Genomic DNA, 18,270 nt, shown 5'->3' with positions numbered 1-18,270 from the left:
ACAAATCAGTACTACTAATAACAATAACATGTGAGTCATTTATTCAGTTATGTGAATAAATGATTTATTGCGCATGGCTGCGCCTTCACAGGAGGGTTTGTGGTTCAGTTCTTCCAAGTGTGTTAAACACAGTAATGGTTCTGAACTAATTTTAGACAAACTGAACTGTTCAAAATGCCAGGGCACAACACAGGGAACATGTCTTGCGCAATTATATAAGATAGACAATGACATAATTAAACGTCTGCACTTATTATAGGAATATAATTGGGCAATGTCTCTGTTATAATGTCTGTACGTTGGGCGCGTTACTTTTTAAACTACAATACAATACAATACAGCAAGGGATTACTTACCATCAAACTAAATACATGCATCTCCTTTCCTGCTGTCTTTAAGTCTACATACCGCTGTTTGTAATGGTCAGACAAAGGGGTGGGGTGGAGGGAGGGGAGTCACAGACAGCTGACGCACAGGAGTGGAGCGCAGCGCCTTTCGATGCGCATCTTCATTCCTGGCTACAGGAGGAAAGGTGCGCACAGTGTCTGTCACATCCTCGGAAACGGTTCTTCCACTCGGCTCGTATTTGATTTTACTTGTAACTCCTTTGCAACTGTGTTACAGCATCGGATTCTGTTCTCTATAACCCGCAGCTTTAGTGATGTTTAATTGGGTGCGCAACAACTGCGGAGAATATGTGAAACTATCAGTAATAAGACTGTTCGAGACATCTAAGACGAAGGATTTATTCTGCCCAATCCTCAATTACAATCTCCTACACCAATGAAGATTATGGATGTACTGACGGAAGATCTGCAAGGCATTATTAAATGTTAACTGGTGGAGTTTGAAAGCACTTTTCCTACTTGTGAAGCTCTTTAGTTCCCCGATGATGGACCGCAGACAATCGTCGAGGACTTTCATACCTGATTTTGCAGCTTTTTCCAACACATGAAAGGACTTAACATGTTGTGTCTGATGAAGTCTCGGAGCTTATCAGACAGCAGCAGGGCTATGGGGATAAGACAAGGCACAAAAATCCAACATCACTCCAAACCCATCTCCAAAATACACTTCATTTTTATTTTGTTCCTGCTCATTTTCACACCGAGAGTAGATTCATCGTGGTGGTGAGTTAATGAGATCGTTGAAGTGCATCTGATGTTGGGTTTAACAACTTGTATTAATCAGCCAAGATAAACATCTGTAAAACTAACAGTGAAGTTAGTTGCAAGCTAGAAAAGGGTTCGGATGCTGATGAAAGATGAATACAAAACGTATATTTTCCTCACGTTTGACACATTCGATTTTTTTTTCAACAAACCTACAGCAATTTGAAAATTTCTAGTCCAATGAAATGTAAAAATTGAACACTTTCATCTTAATTCACCTCTGCATGGGATTTTGTTTTTGTCACTGAAGTATTTTTTAAGACATCAATGCAAAGTGATATGTCCAGCACAGCAGTGTGTGTCATGTGTTTGTAAAGATTAATGGTGTCGGGGGAATCTCCCCTATCCATCCATCTTGCCCCTGAGCAAGTGGCAGGTGCAGGCACTGGTGCATGAATAAATGCCCCTTGATGATTTCTCTTGAGGTTTTAAATGCTCAGAGGAAGGAAAAAAACTTTTAGGTGTGCACACCCCCTTATCTCACCCACCTATAATAATTGTTCTCATGTGTCAGGTCATACTTACATAAATTGTATTTGATGTGTACTTTATATTTAACCAACCGCAACAAAGCAGTTCTAATTCTATGTTTTCTTCCGTTATCTTTGATTTAAGGCCCTGCACCCCATACCCATTAGCCTCTGTTTTACAGATGAATTTAGATTAAAAATGAACCCATTGTAAAAAATAAAAATAAAACATGTTATGAATGCTAATTCCCCAAGAGAGCCAAAAGCATACAATAGCCTATTTTCCATTGTGTAATACCTTTGCTGCCTTATGCAAATACATTATGAAAAAAAGCTTTGGTTAAATCACTGAGAAATCCAGAGAGAGAGAGCAGGAGAGGCTTGGAAGCTTTGTGTCCAGATGATTCATACTTATTTGATCCTGGTTTGTATTGTTAGGGCCTATTTTTAACTATTGCAATAATTTAGATGAGCACCATGTGTCTTGCTGCACAGGAACCCTTCCCTCTCTCTTTCTCTGTGTGTGTCCTCTTGGAGACAGTCAGGGGTCTTTTGGCACAGCCGGTATGTACAACACACAATAAACACCAGTAGTGCTTCTGCTCTGCTTTACTGCTCAGGAAGATAGTCACAGTGAGAACAGGACTGGGACAGCCATAACGGGAGTGGAAACTGCCTGCTACGTCCGTTTCTGTCTCGGTGGCCAGGCGACACAAATGTGGCTGCGATTAGAGACTATAATGATATCCGGATGGAGAGTGGAGCGTGCAGGCTTAGAGAGGGAGGGGGAAGAGGGGGGTTGGGGGGTCTGTGTCTGCAAATGGTCGATCTGTGAGGCTGAGAGGGAAAGGCCTGAGCGGTCACTTGCACTGTAGATGACTGTCCTCATGTCCTGTTGATAAGAGGCCCCCCAGTGTCACAATACCACCAGCATGTGATCCGCCTTTTTAAGAGTTGCTACAAAGTAAGGGATTATGTCTGAATAGCGCAGGAAGCAAAGGCCTGTCACAGGGAAAGAGGTGCTTTTCACTGAACGTGAGGAATTTAATAATCTCTTCTGTTTCTTGGTCGGGTCCAGGAACTGACCCAACCAAGAAATAGCGCGACACATGACCCCCCAACCCGAAAGATTTTTACCTAAGTCTGTAAAACACTTTTTTTTTTTTTTATGTCAGGACGTCTTTGCAGCACAACAATAATTAATTTAGAATGGCATTTGGACACATTTTGCAATTAACAAATATTGCGCCTTCTGTGACTTGGATATTTTATTTGTCTCTATTGCGATTTTGGTAAAATTCTGATTTAGTGTTCAGCCCAATCCAGAATGCAACTCTGCAAAACATCTCTGACTGCAAATCATCCACGTCTTTCAAATGCCAAAGCCCAACACAGGCTTTCTGTTATAACGCTGTAGTCTCTACTGCTTTGTTACTGTCATATCATTCAGGCTGTTTTTGCGAGTAACAAACGAAAACATTCATTTCAACGTCACATTTCGATTGTGAGCTGGAGATATTGGGAACTTCCAACAAGTACAATTTCTCCCACTTGGTGAAAAGAACTACGGTGTCACCAAACCAGTGGCAAAATTGCTGCAAAGCCATAGCGCTGACAGTTGCACTTAAATGAGTCTCACATTGCCACACCTAGCTCCACAGCAATGTGTCAGCACTGGAAAAGTCATCTTGGGCAGCACTAAGCCCCAGATGCAGCAGCGGTGCCCTTGCAAAATTTGACAATGTAGGCTGAAATAGGCGGCTAATGGTAGACCAGAAGTTATCCCAAAAGTCTACCTCTGCTGAGTCGGACATAACTTAAATCATATCAAATATGATATGACAAATGTATTCAGCTATTAAAAATGTAGTAGTTAATTAAGGCTATTTTCTAGCATGAACAAAATGTTAACAGCAGGGGTAACCATCTTGCAATAATGTACGAACTCCCAAATTCCATACGTGCATCATTATGACATCATTATGCATTATTTTCTCAGATTACACACAGCTCCTTCAAAACCACAGAATACAAAACACTGTACCACTTCACACAGGCTAAGATGAGGAATGAACGTTAAGCGCAAAATTGGTGGAATGTCCCTTTAACTTATCATGATCAATACTTTGTCTGCAGGTACATCGGTGCGCTGGGTGCTCGGGTGATCTGTGATAACATTCCTGGCCTGGTGAACAAGCAGCGTCAGCTTTGCCAGCGGCACCCGGACCTGATGCAGTCCATCGGTGAGGGAGCCAAAGAGTGGATCAAAGAGTGCCAGCACCAGTTCAGACACCACCGCTGGAACTGCAGCACACTGGATCGGGACCACACTGTGTTTGGCAGAGTGATGTTGCGAAGTGAGTCTACACATGTGTGACTAGAATTTCCATCTGTGTGGTTCTTCGTACGTGCGTGACAGTGGTTGTTTATGCCAGTGACACTTGAGTTAATCATCCTCGTAAATGTCTCCACTGTTACCAGATAAGTAGAGAATTAATAGGTGTCTTATTAAATCAACTTTGCTCTACAATACAAACAGAAAGAGAAAGTATTATGTTTTTTTTATCTTCTCTGGAATGAACGAAGATTGGGAAAGATGTTCTCTGACAACAAGTAGCAGATTGAGAGATCCACACTGGTGATGTATAAACAGTAATAGGAGATGTAAATATTTGGGTAGATGTCTCTGGCAGCCAGACAAAGCTTTACTCCCTGACATATCGCCTGTGTTCTGCTTCATTGCGTGAGCAGGAATGAGAACAGGAGGTGGGTGGGAAAGCCAGACCAAATAACCCCCAAAATCTCCTCTTGTCTGAAATGAAAACACAGCCCAGTGACTGAGAAAGCTGCCATCTGTGCAAAATAAAAGGTGAAAGGAAAGGCGGCTGGACTGTGATGTGATAGCTGACATGCTGCTACCTCTGTCTGGACCATCCACCATAAATGGACTGATTTCTGTTTTTAAGCTGTCTGGAATATATTGGAGTAAAACACAGTGACCCTAGACACTAAAAGAACAGCCTGAATCTTACCATAGAAAGCAACAAAACCAGTTGTATCATGGTTTCCTATGATATTTACAACACTGTCAAATGAAAAGTAGCAGTAAGAAAATCTGACCCTTGAAAAAGTACATTATTTTCTGGATTTAATTGCAAGACTTCTCTTTCCAGGCAGCCGTGAGGCAGCATTCGTGTACTCCATCTCTTCAGCAGGAGTGGTCTATGCAATTACCAGGGCCTGCAGTCAGGGGGACCTAAAGATCTGCAACTGTGATGGCCAGAAACGAGGGCGAGCCACTGACGACAGGGGCAATTTCGACTGGGGTGGATGCAGCGACAACATCAACTACGGCATAAAATTTGCAAAAGCCTTCGTAGATGCTCGAGAGAGGATGGTGAAAGATGCTCGTGCACTGATGAATCTGCACAATAACCGGTGCGGTCGTATGGTGAGAAGCAGCTTTATTAGTTACACTTGAGCTTTTGCATTACTTTTTGATGCAGTTGAGAAACTTATTTCACTATCAGTTATATACAGAAAAATGTCTTTCAAGTATGGGTGATATGACAGTATCCTGAGAGTTTATTTCTATACAGTTTCTTTCAAGTATTCCTTTAGCCATACCTTTAATACTTTGATTTGTTTTAGACCATTGTATTGTACAATCATTTTCACATTAGATAAGCTGGAGAATAGGCTTGTGCCACCTGGATATTCGCTATCTTGAGTAGGCATGATTGGACAATGTGAAAACAGAAACAATTGCCCAATCAACAAATCAATTAATCGAATGGCTCCAATCTCAATTCATTTTCCAGCAAAATCCCTATTCCCCCATGAATATCACAATATGAAAGTAAATATACCATAACAGAACATTTTATCTGTCTACTGTAGGTTATTTATTATTAACTTTGCTTTTAAGAGAAGAAGTGTCCAATATTCCCTTGGGTTTTTGTAAAGGCAACACTCCTGGCAACAGTCAAAGTGAGATCAAATCTCTTGCTTTTATCTGGCTGAACCAGGGCTGATCACACCTACATCGTGCCATGGGCAACATCATAGGCTTTAACAACCTGTCACCTTTGACCTCGGCTCTAGGCAGTGAAGCGCTTTATGAAGCTGGAGTGCAAGTGTCACGGGGTCAGTGGCTCCTGTTCTCTGAGGACCTGCTGGCTGGCGATGTCGGACTTCAAGCGAACTGGAGACTATCTTCGCAAGAAGTACAACACAGCCATCGAGGTGACCATGAACCAGGATGGGACAGGCTTTATGGTGGCTGACAAAGACTTCAAGGGAAGCACCAAGAATGAGTTGGTATACGTTGAGAACTCCCCAGATTACTGTCTCACAGACCGCTCAGCAGGTGAGTGAACGAAGATATAGGCTAGGTTTTGTCATTGGGAAGTATGATTAGGTTTTAAAAAATGGAAAAAAAAAATAGGAGCTCTTGAATCATGATAATTTTCAAAAGGTTGAGTTCATCCAAGTCACACACAACCATTTTCATGTGTACCCCTTTTGGTATTTACGTGCCATGCTAAAGTTTTGAGACATTTGTGAGTTTAGAAATCCAATAAATATATATCTGCCCATATTCATTTTGTTTCATGCTGTTCATTTTTTGTAAGAGATGTAACCAAGATGTGTACTGAGAGGGACACTTAACAGTCAAAAAAATAAACCAGTGCTCTCTAGTGGACAAACTGTTTCTAAATTACTTTTTTGTCCCTCATTGGCCATCATTGGATAAGTCAATGTTGGCCCGGGTGATTTATTTCTCTGGATCTACTTTTCGAGACTCCCACCAGAAGTCTGCCACCATTAACAAAAATCTCCTAACCTGATGTCCTTGGTACACACCTTGCTATGAACAGCTTTTATTTAAAACTATTGTAACTATTGTATCAGCCAGATTTAAAGCTGATACCAGATCAGACGCAGCATTGGCAGATATCCAATATTAGACAGACTTGGATCAGGATCTGTGCTAAAAGAACTTGATCGGAAGTCGAGGAAGTATGTCTACTTGGATTACCTATATTTTTTTTGTTCAAGTTTTATATCAGCAAAAGACAGTCTATCTTCATTCTGAATTAACTAATTCTTCTAAATAATTACATTATTTTTATTTTCAAATATTGCAACACCAAACTTTCAATTTTCATTTAAAAGGCAATTGAGTATATTGTTATGGGATAAGTCTAACAGGTGGTTGGTTGTGTCACTTGTCTACTGAAGACTTGCATTCCTTCACAGCTTAATGTTCAATGTTTGACCTTTAACATGTCCTTTAATTCCTAGTATTTGCTTTGCCTTGTTAAGTTCCAATCCAGCCCCTTCAATAAAGCATGAAAGAGTTCACTAGCTCACTGTTAATAGGTTAGGTAAAATAGAGTGGTGCATATGTGCAGGGAACATAGTACGGCCAGATCCTCCCATTCTCCTTGCTGTTAGCTTGATTGCAGCTTGAAAACTGAGTGGTAATGAATGTGTGTTCACTCAAAAGAAAGGCTCCCCTTCCCTGTTAAAAGGTGATCTTAAAAAGGAGCTTATGACCCTCCTCGTCACTAATCTCCATTGTAAAGGAATTCATAGCTTAAGGATACATGCAGGATTATTTTTCAAATCCTTCCTTTGGTCAGTATTAGGCTCCACTCCCTAGAGCCTGAGGGGAATATCTCCTCTTATCCTTTTTTCTTTACTTCAGGGATGCTCTGTTATTAGCATGGCATCTGATCTCAGGCTTATATTTTACACCTAAGTACATGGTCACCTTTGTGTTTGTCTCTAAGACTATTCTGTCAGCGTGTCTGTAAGCCAATACCCTGCCAAAAAGAATGGGAAAAGTGATATTTTTGGTTATATAGTAAATCAATAGTTAATCAGCATCAAAATATTCACTGGTGTTCAGAGGTGGTCAACTGCGAATATTAGCAGTTCTGGACATCTGCAGTACATCTTCATTTGAGGTTTTCCAAAATTAAATTAAGCTGAACTGACATGTGACTAGGGGTAACAACCACAGAAGAAGAAGAAGAAGAATGATATATTTACTATATGAGCAATAGAAAGGTACATTCCCTTCCCATTTTAAAAATAGAGTTGAAATTCATTTAAGGTAGCAGTTTTTTTAATTATTTTTTTATATTTTTGTATTGTCATTAGATCAAATAACTATGTACAATGTGAAATGAGTCACTTGTATGGATTTTGGTTATGGGTTGGCTGAGTTATTTTAAAAAGTAAGTGTAGGGTAAGGTTGCAATCATGGTTAATTTTGTTTGTATCGTTCATTTTTTAAATAATATTAAAAATAAAACATCATACCAAACATTTATTTTCAGATGTACGTAGCGTATTCAGACTCATAGACCACATTGCTGTGTTGAGAATCCTTTCAGAAACAAATGTGACATTTCATGATGCTAGAAATTTTATTCGATTTTCTCTCTAACACAAATATAAATTTCTTCATAGGCTCCTTGGGCACAGCAGGCAGAGTGTGCAACAAGTCCTCCAGAAGCACAGACGGCTGTGAGGTCATGTGCTGCGGGCGGGGCTATGACACCATGCGTGTCAAACGGGTCACCAAGTGCGAGTGCAAGTTCAAGTGGTGCTGTGCTGTGGAGTGCAGCGACTGTGAGGACATAGTGGACATTCACACCTGCAAGCCCCACAAGCGACCCGATTGGCTGCATATAACCTAACAAGGACACCTGACCAATCACGAGTCACCACTGACTCAGTAACCTGCGCACTAAGGACTGCATTTTATTAAGGGATATATAATTGGGATCTCTGAACTGTAATACCTCTGGCTTTTGATCCTTTGATACTCCCTTAAGCAGGGACTTCACAGACTTTGTTGCTAAACTGGAAATTAGGCCCAGTTACTGACTGTGTGCTGCTTTATTACTTGTTTCTGAGGACAATTTGTTTAAATTTTTTCAGACAAATTTTGAATCTTCAATACAAAATGACTGAATACTGTATTATTCTGTTGTAAATGTACTCTTATTTGAAGCAGAGATATGAGATAATGTCTGCTTGTTTTACGGTATGTAAAGACATAGCAAACTCATTCTGATGATCATAATAACAGTCCCAGCCTGGTCAGATGTGTACATGAACTGATGAAGCCTCTTGGATGAGAGGTGAAACGTCTTCCTAGACAAATAACCAAGTCCAGTTGCTTTTGACTGAAATTGTTTTGGGGATAACGATGACCTGGACAAATGAGAACATTCACAGGATTATCATAATAACAGTTTTATTATTTAGCCTGAAGAGAGTGTGAGAGATAAAAAAGAAACATTGTAATATTGTAAAAACTCTGACATTGTATCATTTAAAAAGGTAAAGTCATTGTATGGCACTTCAGCAAATTGTTTAAAATAGAAAGGACAGTTGCTGCTAATGAATGCAACTCTAACGAACTAACAACAAGTCGGAGGGAGCTTATGAAAAAGTTGCTACTCAAATAACATCAGACAATCACACTGTGAACCAGAAGAAACTGCAAACAGGAGAACAAGGACTTTCAGTTAAAGTGGCTGCATAGTTGCAGGAGGGGACAAAAGAACACAAGCACAACAGGAAAAAGGAAGCTTCGTATGTACTTTGGACTGTTGTCTGACAGGCTTTAATTTTTTATACAGTAACCCACATATTTAATGTCTGCAATTGGTCTAACACATACAACATTCTGGCTGTGTTGCCTGATGGAGAACTTTATCATTTCTACCTCTAGTCCTTCGTCTTTGTTTTCCATGTGTTTGTAAAATTATTTTCAACGTGATGACTTTCCACAGTAATCAAATCCAGTGCCACAGTATTACACACTGCTGTGTAGTCATTTGGTGTCTGATAATACTTCAAACTCATTGATTTATTGTTTAAAACTGCCCCACCTGGATCTTATATCATCAGTACCTATGGCCAAACCAACACAGCTGTTTTGGATCTTAACACCCAGTTACCTATAATGCCTGCAGCCTTTATTGTTGTACCTACTTACCTACTTTCTTAGTCATAGTTGTTTCTTATTTTTCATCCATCTCTCATGTTTCTAGTTTGATGGCAGTGAACTACAGAATGCAATGGAGTTTTTTTTTAAAATATATTTAAATGTTTTATCATTTGCAGCATTTTATTTTGTTTCTGTTAAAAAAAAAACTTCCCTACATCCTGCATTGATGCTGTTAGTTGGCTTTCTATGGATCACTGATGGTGAGACACAGTTAATTATTTTTAAGATAGTATCGAGGGTCTCAGTTGGTGAACTTAAACTTTACCACTATCAAAAAAACATCCTCTTAACGTGATATCAGTAACTTATGGTGGTAGCCTACAGGGAGCTAATTTTTTATTTGCTTCACTGTCATTACTGCCAGCTTCAGCAGGCACCACAGCTGTTTATTTGGCATGATGCAACATGATGCTACTTCCCTCAAACTAGAATGTACATGAAAAATATTATATGCTGCTATATTGTCATCCTATCTAAAAATGAACAGCAAGATATGTACTGTGAAGCTGGAGATAGGCATTATAGAGGAAATATTAAAACACAAAGTTTCTGTTTATGGGAGCTTAATTCAATGTGGTCTTGTTGCCATTTTCAAACCAACTGTTGTACACATTCCAATCTCCAATGTGTGCCTCTCAGTGGTGGGTTGTATCTTAAGGTTGTACAACTTTTCATCAATTGGTCTTCATTGGAAATACCAGCATAGCATGCTTCTCAGGCATCATATTTTGACAGAAAACTTCTACAATGCAATCTTATGAAACTGTGCTTTCAGTCCTTTGTGCACATAATCACTGGCTCTGACTAGTTTGTGAGAAGTAAAGTATTCATGACACTGGGCCAAGACATTGCAGAAAGAGCGGCGAAGTAGCTGCGGACCCTGACTTTGACTTTTCAACATCTGGTAATGCAGCCAGACATCATGCTAGGCCATTGGAGACACAACCCTCAGAGGGGTCTATGGATCTAAATGAATGTGACAACAAGCTGTGGATGCTGAGAGTCAAAACATTTTTTCAAGTCCACGTAATGAGGAGGGGAGCCAAACCAAAGTGCTTTGAACAAGGCCTAATGACACACCATGTCAAACGTTCAAAAGTCAAAAGTTAATTGCAAACAAAGGAGCCTGTTTTCAATGTAAATGAAGAGCACGTTGGCTGTGTTTGTCTTAAAGATTAGAAAGGTGAGAGCTGTTCACATGCAGCGGAGGCCGACCCAGGCTTGTGCTGCTCCGGCCCTAAAAAGTTCATATTTCCATTTCCCAGCTCAACTGAGTTGGATTAAGCACAACACTGACGATTTCAGTCCGTTATGAAATGAAACATTTTTTTCCTAAATCCACATTGGTAACCACTGGTCCAGCAGGGACCTGTACCATAGACTGTATGAAAGAAGGACAAGATCTGATGATAAATCGCGAGTCAATCACAACTGTCAATCATGATGTTTCACCCTGCTTTTGTAGCATCACATTTAAATCAAACTTGAACATACATCAGCATGACAAGAACTACCTAAAATGACAGAAACCAACTTTGGTAAAAACATATTTGAAATGTAGTTGGATTTTTTTGTTTGGATAATATCCTTTCCGCTAACATGGAAGGATTTATGACCTATAATGCAGCCAGCCACCAGGGAGAGATTGAGATGTTTTGTCTTCGCTTTGGGCAAGCTGTCATCTCTACCATCATACAATCTGTACTATGGATGTATAGTACTATGTCCTAGTTACTGTACATAAGGGTCTATTCACAACTCCGACACTGCATTAAAAGATTTGAATTTTAAGATATACTACATGATTTCAGCCAAACAAAAATATTTTTGTTTAATTAATGCAGATGCCAAATTTTTATATTCAGCTCAGTCTTTTCCTCGGCGAACGTTTGGTGCAACAGTGTCCTGGTTTGTATTATTGTCTAGGGAGGTATTTTCACCTTTAAATGCAGGTCCAAAAATACCTTACTGGCTCTATATTAAACCTTGTTGATCCTCTGTCACTTCTTTAGAGGTCTTCCGTTCTCTTCATGCTTATGTGATATCCTGTGTTTTACCACTGATTCACTTTTGGCAGGGACAGGTTGAAGATAATGCAACCAGCCGTGTTGGTTTTTTAAAGTTTAATCAGCTCAACGTGAGGTAATTCCAGAGTATACTTTCCAGAAATGTTACTTGACAGGCAGATAGTTGGCATGGCAACATAATTCACATCAACACCAGCAGATTTTAAATATAACATCTCGTCTTTGAGGAATCTTAACATGAAGGGACTTTCTTTACAAAGTCCATTTTCGTCAAACACACAGATTAATAATACTTTGCAGATCTTTAAATCTGTCATACTATCTGTACCGCTTTGTTCCCCACAATGTGTGATCCAGTTGAACTCTGTAAAAATAACAGGAGCGACATCGCAGGCGTTCTCCACCATCACAGTGATATCAAATGGACATCTCAATTTGACAACATTTCAGAGCTAAAATTGGCCCGGGGGAGAGACTTACAGTGTGGTCTACATTTGTGGTTCACACTCAGGGAAACCAGAAGAGAGAAATGTTGTAATCCATACAAATTGTAATGAGTCAAAAACTATTCAGTGTTGTGTCAGTTTAACACTAAACATGTTTAATTTTCTCCTTGAACTTGTCTGACTAGTCCAAAACATAGTACTCCATCTTATTATATGATTAATATCTGTGATGTACAGCTGTATGGGAAATATGTTGATATGTATACACTGTGAAACTGATGCTCTCTAGACTATTTAGGAAAAGTGTTGAAAATATGTCCCAGTAGTTTCACTGTTTTTCTTGGAAGACAAGATGCCCCTTATGGCCCTATGAGCAGTAATTAAGAGCTTTATGTTGACATGAAATTGGACTTGACTATAGCTGCTATAGTGTGGGGTAGTTACTGCCAAGTGACATCATACCCATTTGTTACTGGGAGAATCCAACTATAAATCTCACAATATGTTTCTATAGTATTGACAAATGAAAAGACTGTCACAAGACTATACAATGTAAATTGTCTTTTTACAGCAATACCTAAGACTACTAAATTGTAGGCATCTGGATGATTCTTATGCCCCCCATGACATACAATAAATGAGTCTATTGGGGTTAAGTGTCTTTCTCTCAAGGATACTTCAGCGGGGCACACAGCTATTGAGGCACATGCTAAATGATGAAATGCATAATCCTTATCTGCATTCAGCCAGCTCACAAGCACTGGATTTATCATGTGAATACAGAGTATTTACAGAACTGATATTTGGCATATAGAGGCTGCTTCACTCCTCACAACCATACACTAAGATCAGTACAGCAGAGACTGCGGAGTGGTGATAACCACTTCACCCAAGAGCCCCATTAGATACAGATTCTGACACCAGGGATTGTGTGAAATCTACTTTATATAGGCCAAAAGCACCAGCTGCAGTGTGGCTACTTTCTTGCTGGGCACCACAGACCACAAAGGGAATATACTATCTTGCAAACTGAGATGAGGAAATCCACCAATCTGCAGCAGTAGATTAAAACTAGACAGATTATGCTTATTAAACTGACAAAAAATGACTGGCATGAGCAGACAGCACACAGATAAACAACAGAAAGCAATCAGTGGATAAAACTAGGGCTGGGCAATATAGTGTATATCAGGGGTGCCCAATTCAGCCTGTAGAATCAGGTCTGTAAGAGCAGGGAGAAACCTAAAACATGCAGGGCAGTGGCCCTCCAGGACCGGAATTGGGCACCCCTTGTCTATATAATCAAAACAATATTAAAAAGTATTGTATATTGTTCTATATTGTTTCTATCACAATGCCGTTATGCCCATATGTTCTTATCCTTGCACATTATGTTCTTAATAAAATGAACAGAACATACTTTTCGAAGTACTTAATTCACACAGGAGTAGACAAAAATAGGTTATACCAAGTCGTTATTTTACAGGACTATTGATTTATTGATTTATTGAATGACTGCAAAATATGCTATATTGTCATTATTGAGATATGAAATTACCTATATCTGGGCAGAAGATTTTGGTAATATAGCCCAGCCCTTGATGAAACGTTTCGGCTGTTGAGTGTAGCAGATGCATAAAACATAGCACAGGAGCTCAGCGGCTATCTTAAATATGAAACACAGTAAAGTAAGCTCAACACATTGCTTTGACCTGAAATAGTTTATTGTTGCTTGGCTGAGTATGAATTTTGTTTGAGAAAAAGTGCATGAGTCGACCTATAATGTCAGATTCACTGTGTACAAAAAAGTACTTTGTGGGAATTTGTTGACCTTTACATTTTTGGGAGCTGCAGACTCTGGTGAAACCAAAAACCAATGTTGACAGTTTCCCATTTATGCAATGGATTTCCAAAATGGCCACCATAAAAAAAAGAAATTAAACTACCTTGGCCTGTAAACAAGCAACATTTCTGCATATAATTCAGTCCATCATATGGGATTGAGTGTGGAGACAATTGCTGGCAATGGTCTTGGATAAAAGTATAAACTGGACATTAATAATTGGCTGTTAAAAGAGACAGTGAATGTTCAATTTCACTAGAAAAAAACTCTTGCAAGAAATCATGGAAGGAGATTCGCTGAACTTACCCTTATCACAGGTCTTCATCACTTTCCTCTGTGTCATTTTGGAATTCTCCAGAATCAGCAAAACTTGATGGTTTCAGTAATACAGGAAGGCTGACAGGGACATCTTCTCTGCCCTGGAGAAACTCTCTGACGAAAGTGACGTGCAACAGGAAGTAAAAGATGAGCTAGAAAAATTAGTGTGACCAGTGTACTGCCCGCCACAAAAGTGTCTATGCAAGTGTAAACATTGGTTTTTGGATTCCCCAATAATATAAAATAAAATAAATGATTAAAGTATCATGGCCTATGATCATTATTGACATATTCATATATCTATACATCATATTTTACTGTTAAATATACGTTTGGAAGGCTCACTGAATCCTTCAGCTCAATTGTATCTGTGCATGGCAACCTTAGTGGCTACCTTGCCTATAAGCCTTTCATCAAGGTTGTGTAAATGAGGTAAAATGAAACATCTATACTGTCTTCACCTCATATTTATTGTTTTCATGTTTACCCTCTATTTCTTTGTTGCTGTTAACTTGACTTTGATGCACTTCGGAGGTCAGTGAACAATTCATGTTTGAAAATGAAGCTCTGGCACTGAGAGCAAACACTTCAGCATTGTCAACAGACCTCACCAGCGATTTTCATTACTGCTGCTCGCCACTTGAGCATGAGAGTATGATTATGGCACCAGTGGTTCGCTGGGAACATGCCACATAAAGCATCTGCTGATGATGGTGGAGTATTGTAATCATAATAATGGTTCTTGGCTTTATATATTCCAGGAGCAGTGACTATTTTGTCCTTGAACAAGATACCACCTCCCTGTTAATACAGAAGTGATTAAAATATGAAGGAAAGCATTAACATACAACAGGAAAGTATTTAAATATATCTTCCACTCCCACACATTTTTACAACAATAAAACTGGGGACCTCCACAATAAAAGCAAACATCACAGAAGGAATTTCCACTGAAAGAAAAATTTATTGTGAATTTTGCTTTCAACCTCATCCAAGAGTAGTTACAATTCTTCAGACATTCTCCTGTTTTCAGCATGTACTCTTACATTTCGACTGCACGCTATAAAATTTCACATTTCAAGTGTCACAAATTTAATCAGACATATTACAGACCAGAGTGAGATGCAAAACAGAATCTTTGTAGTTGAGCGTAGATAAGTTATTATATATTGAATCATAATTGGAAATATACTGTGACACACGTTTTATGTGCCATTACATCATAACAAGCTTGCCCTTTTCTACTTTTTCAAAATTATGTTTGTCGGTGTTACTTGGCTGCTGTATCTCAAAATGATAATCATTGGACAATCAACGATTCTGTTATAAATGACACTTTCTGAAGGCATCTATTTATTAAATTGAACCCATCAAAATTTAACAAAGTTTCCACTAAACTTGACATTAACACTGTAGGTCCAGGAAATGCCAAATCAGTGTGTTTAACTATTTCGATGTACTAAAAGGCACTTTATTATCACATAACTTATTACATGTAGAGTGAAGTATAGCTGTCAGTATAATATCGCTTACAGTACATCCTGGAACATGGACTCTATGTTGTTCTAGCCACCAATGATGTAATAACTATCAAGTAACATAACTTGACAAAGTGTAGTAAACATGTTAGCTTTAAGTGCTTTATATGACAGTGTATTTGGGCCATTGTAGGGTAAAAAAAAAAAAACTAAATCACGGAACCGGGGTAGGGGGATTATATTTTGAGAAAATAGTAATCTGTAAATGTACATTTTTTGAATATTTTCTGACATAATAAAGTCATGATAATCAAGTTCACCTCATCCAAATTATTCTAATAGTCCCAATTCAAGGCAATGTCTCTTTTAAAGTCCAAATGTTTATGATCATATGGTGATTCTAGGCTAAAATCACAAGTATTTCCTTATCGCAGAATTTCATTGCAAAAGTAGCCTAATTTGATAAATCCATCCACTGCAGGTATACTACACAGCAGGTAGCATTGTCTGGGGTGTGATGTGGTTCCTTGACATAAAAACAACGACAACCTTTCCCCTTGAAAATGTGCGACTTTATCTCTGTGAATGTGAGATTTTGAGTTTTTTTCTCACAAATTTATGACTTTATAATATCAGAAAATATTATATTTATTATAATAATCGCAATAATATATATTATACATTTTTTTCTCATAAATTTGCAATTTTAATCTTAGTTATTTAATCTCTTTCAATTTTTTTTTCTTAATATTACCCCTGTCCCCTGGCTCTGTAGTGTTTTATTGATTTAATTTTTAAACATATAATGGGCCTAATACATTGTCATAGGATTAAAATGTAAGAAACCTTTTAATGTAATACAAATTTGAGATGATGAGGCATTATATTGCCTTCCGGCTCAGCTCTCTATTCGTAGAGCGACTGCAATACCCCCCCCCCCCCCGCTGCTTAGATTCTCCGGCCAATCTTACGCTCCAGCGTCCCCTCACTGGTGAACAAGATCCCGAGGTACTTGAACTCCTTCACTTGGGGTAAGGACTCATTCCCTACCCGGAGTAAGCAATCCACCGGTTTCCTGCTGAAAGCCATGGCCTCAGATTTAGAGGTGCTGATCCTCATCCCAGCCGTATCACTCTCGGCTGCAAACCGATCCAGTAAGTGTGGAAGGTCACTGACCGACGACGCCTTCAGGACCACGTCATCTGCAAAAAGCAGAGAAGAGATCCTCAGCCCACCTAAATGCAACCCCTCCCCACCAAGACTACACCTCGATATCCTGTCCATGAAAATCACAAACAGGATTGGTGACAAAGCGCACCCCTGGCGGAGGCCAACCCCCACCGGGAACGAATCCGTCTTACTGCCGAGGATCCGGACACAGCTCTCGCTTTGGGTGTACAGAAATTGGATGGCCCACAAAAGTGACCCCTCCCACAGTATCTCCCGAGGGACCCGGTCATATGCCTTCTCCTGATCCTCAAAGCACATGTAGACAAGATGGGCGTACTTCCAGACCCCTTCCAGGATCCTTGCGAGAGTGAAGAGCTGGTCCGTTGTTCCACGTCCAGGACGGAATCCGCATTGTTCCTCTTCAATCTGAGGTTCGACTTTAGGACGAACCCTCCTTTCCAGTACCTTGGAGTAGACTTTTCCCGGGAGGCTGAGTAGTGTGATACCCCTGTAATTGCCACACATCCTCTGGTCCCCCTTTTTAAATAGGGGAACCACCACCCTGGTCTGCCACTCCCATGGCACTGTCCCAGACTTCCACGCAATGCTGAAGAGACGTGTCAACCAAGACAGCCCCTCCAAACCCAAAGCTTTCAGCATTTCTGGACGAATCTCATCAATTGGGGCTTTGCCACTGTGAAGTTGTTTGACTACCTCAGTGACTTCCGTCAGAGATATTGATAATGATCCCCCATCAGCCTCCAGCTCTGCCTCTACAACAGAGTCTTCTTCAGTCGGACAGCTTCCCTGACCACCGGTGTCCACCACGGTGTTCGAGGGTTAACGCCCCTTGAGGCACCTAAGACCTTGAGGCCACAGCTCACCGCTGCAGCTTCAGCAATGGAAGCTTTGAACATTGCCACTGCGGTTCAATGCCCCCAACCTCCACAGGGATGCCAGAAAAGCTCCGCCGGAGGTGTGATGTAAAGATCTGTCAGACAGGGGCCTCCTCCAGACGTTCCCAGTATACCCACACTACCTTTTTGGGGTTACCTGGTCTGTCCAGAATCTTCCCCCATCCTCTGATCCAACTCATCACCAGATGGTGATCAGTTGACAGCTCTGCCCCTCTCTTCACTCGAGTGTCCAAAACATACGGCCTCAGATCAGATGATACGATCACAAAATCGATCATCGACCTTTGGCCTAGGGTGCTCTGGTACCAAGTACACTTATGAACATACTTATGTTCAAACATGGTGTTTGTTATAGACTATCCGTGACTAGCACAGAAGTCTAATAACAGACAAC

At 39.9% G+C, this 18,270-nt stretch overlaps 1 protein-coding gene across 1 annotated transcript; it reads left to right on the top strand.

Annotated features, from left to right (window-relative positions):
* Positions 1–966: 966 nt before the first annotated feature.
* On the top strand, positions 967–8,355 carry LOC310965610 (protein Wnt-2b-A-like; the record flags this gene model as incomplete). The annotated part of the gene is made up of 5 exons (XM_083939309.1): positions 967–1,130; positions 3,779–3,999; positions 4,816–5,093; positions 5,747–6,011; positions 8,126–8,355. 5 exons carry the CDS (start codon positions 967–969, stop codon positions 8,353–8,355), a joined length of 1,158 nt encoding a protein of 385 aa, XP_083795435.1.
* Positions 8,356–18,270: the final 9,915 nt, after the last annotated feature.

Source organism: Echiichthys vipera, assembly GCF_963691815.1.
Source record: "Echiichthys vipera genome assembly, chromosome: X".
Taxonomy (NCBI): Eukaryota; Metazoa; Chordata; class Actinopteri; order Perciformes; family Trachinidae; genus Echiichthys; species Echiichthys vipera.
This window is presented reverse-complemented; position numbering and strand designations above follow the sequence as displayed.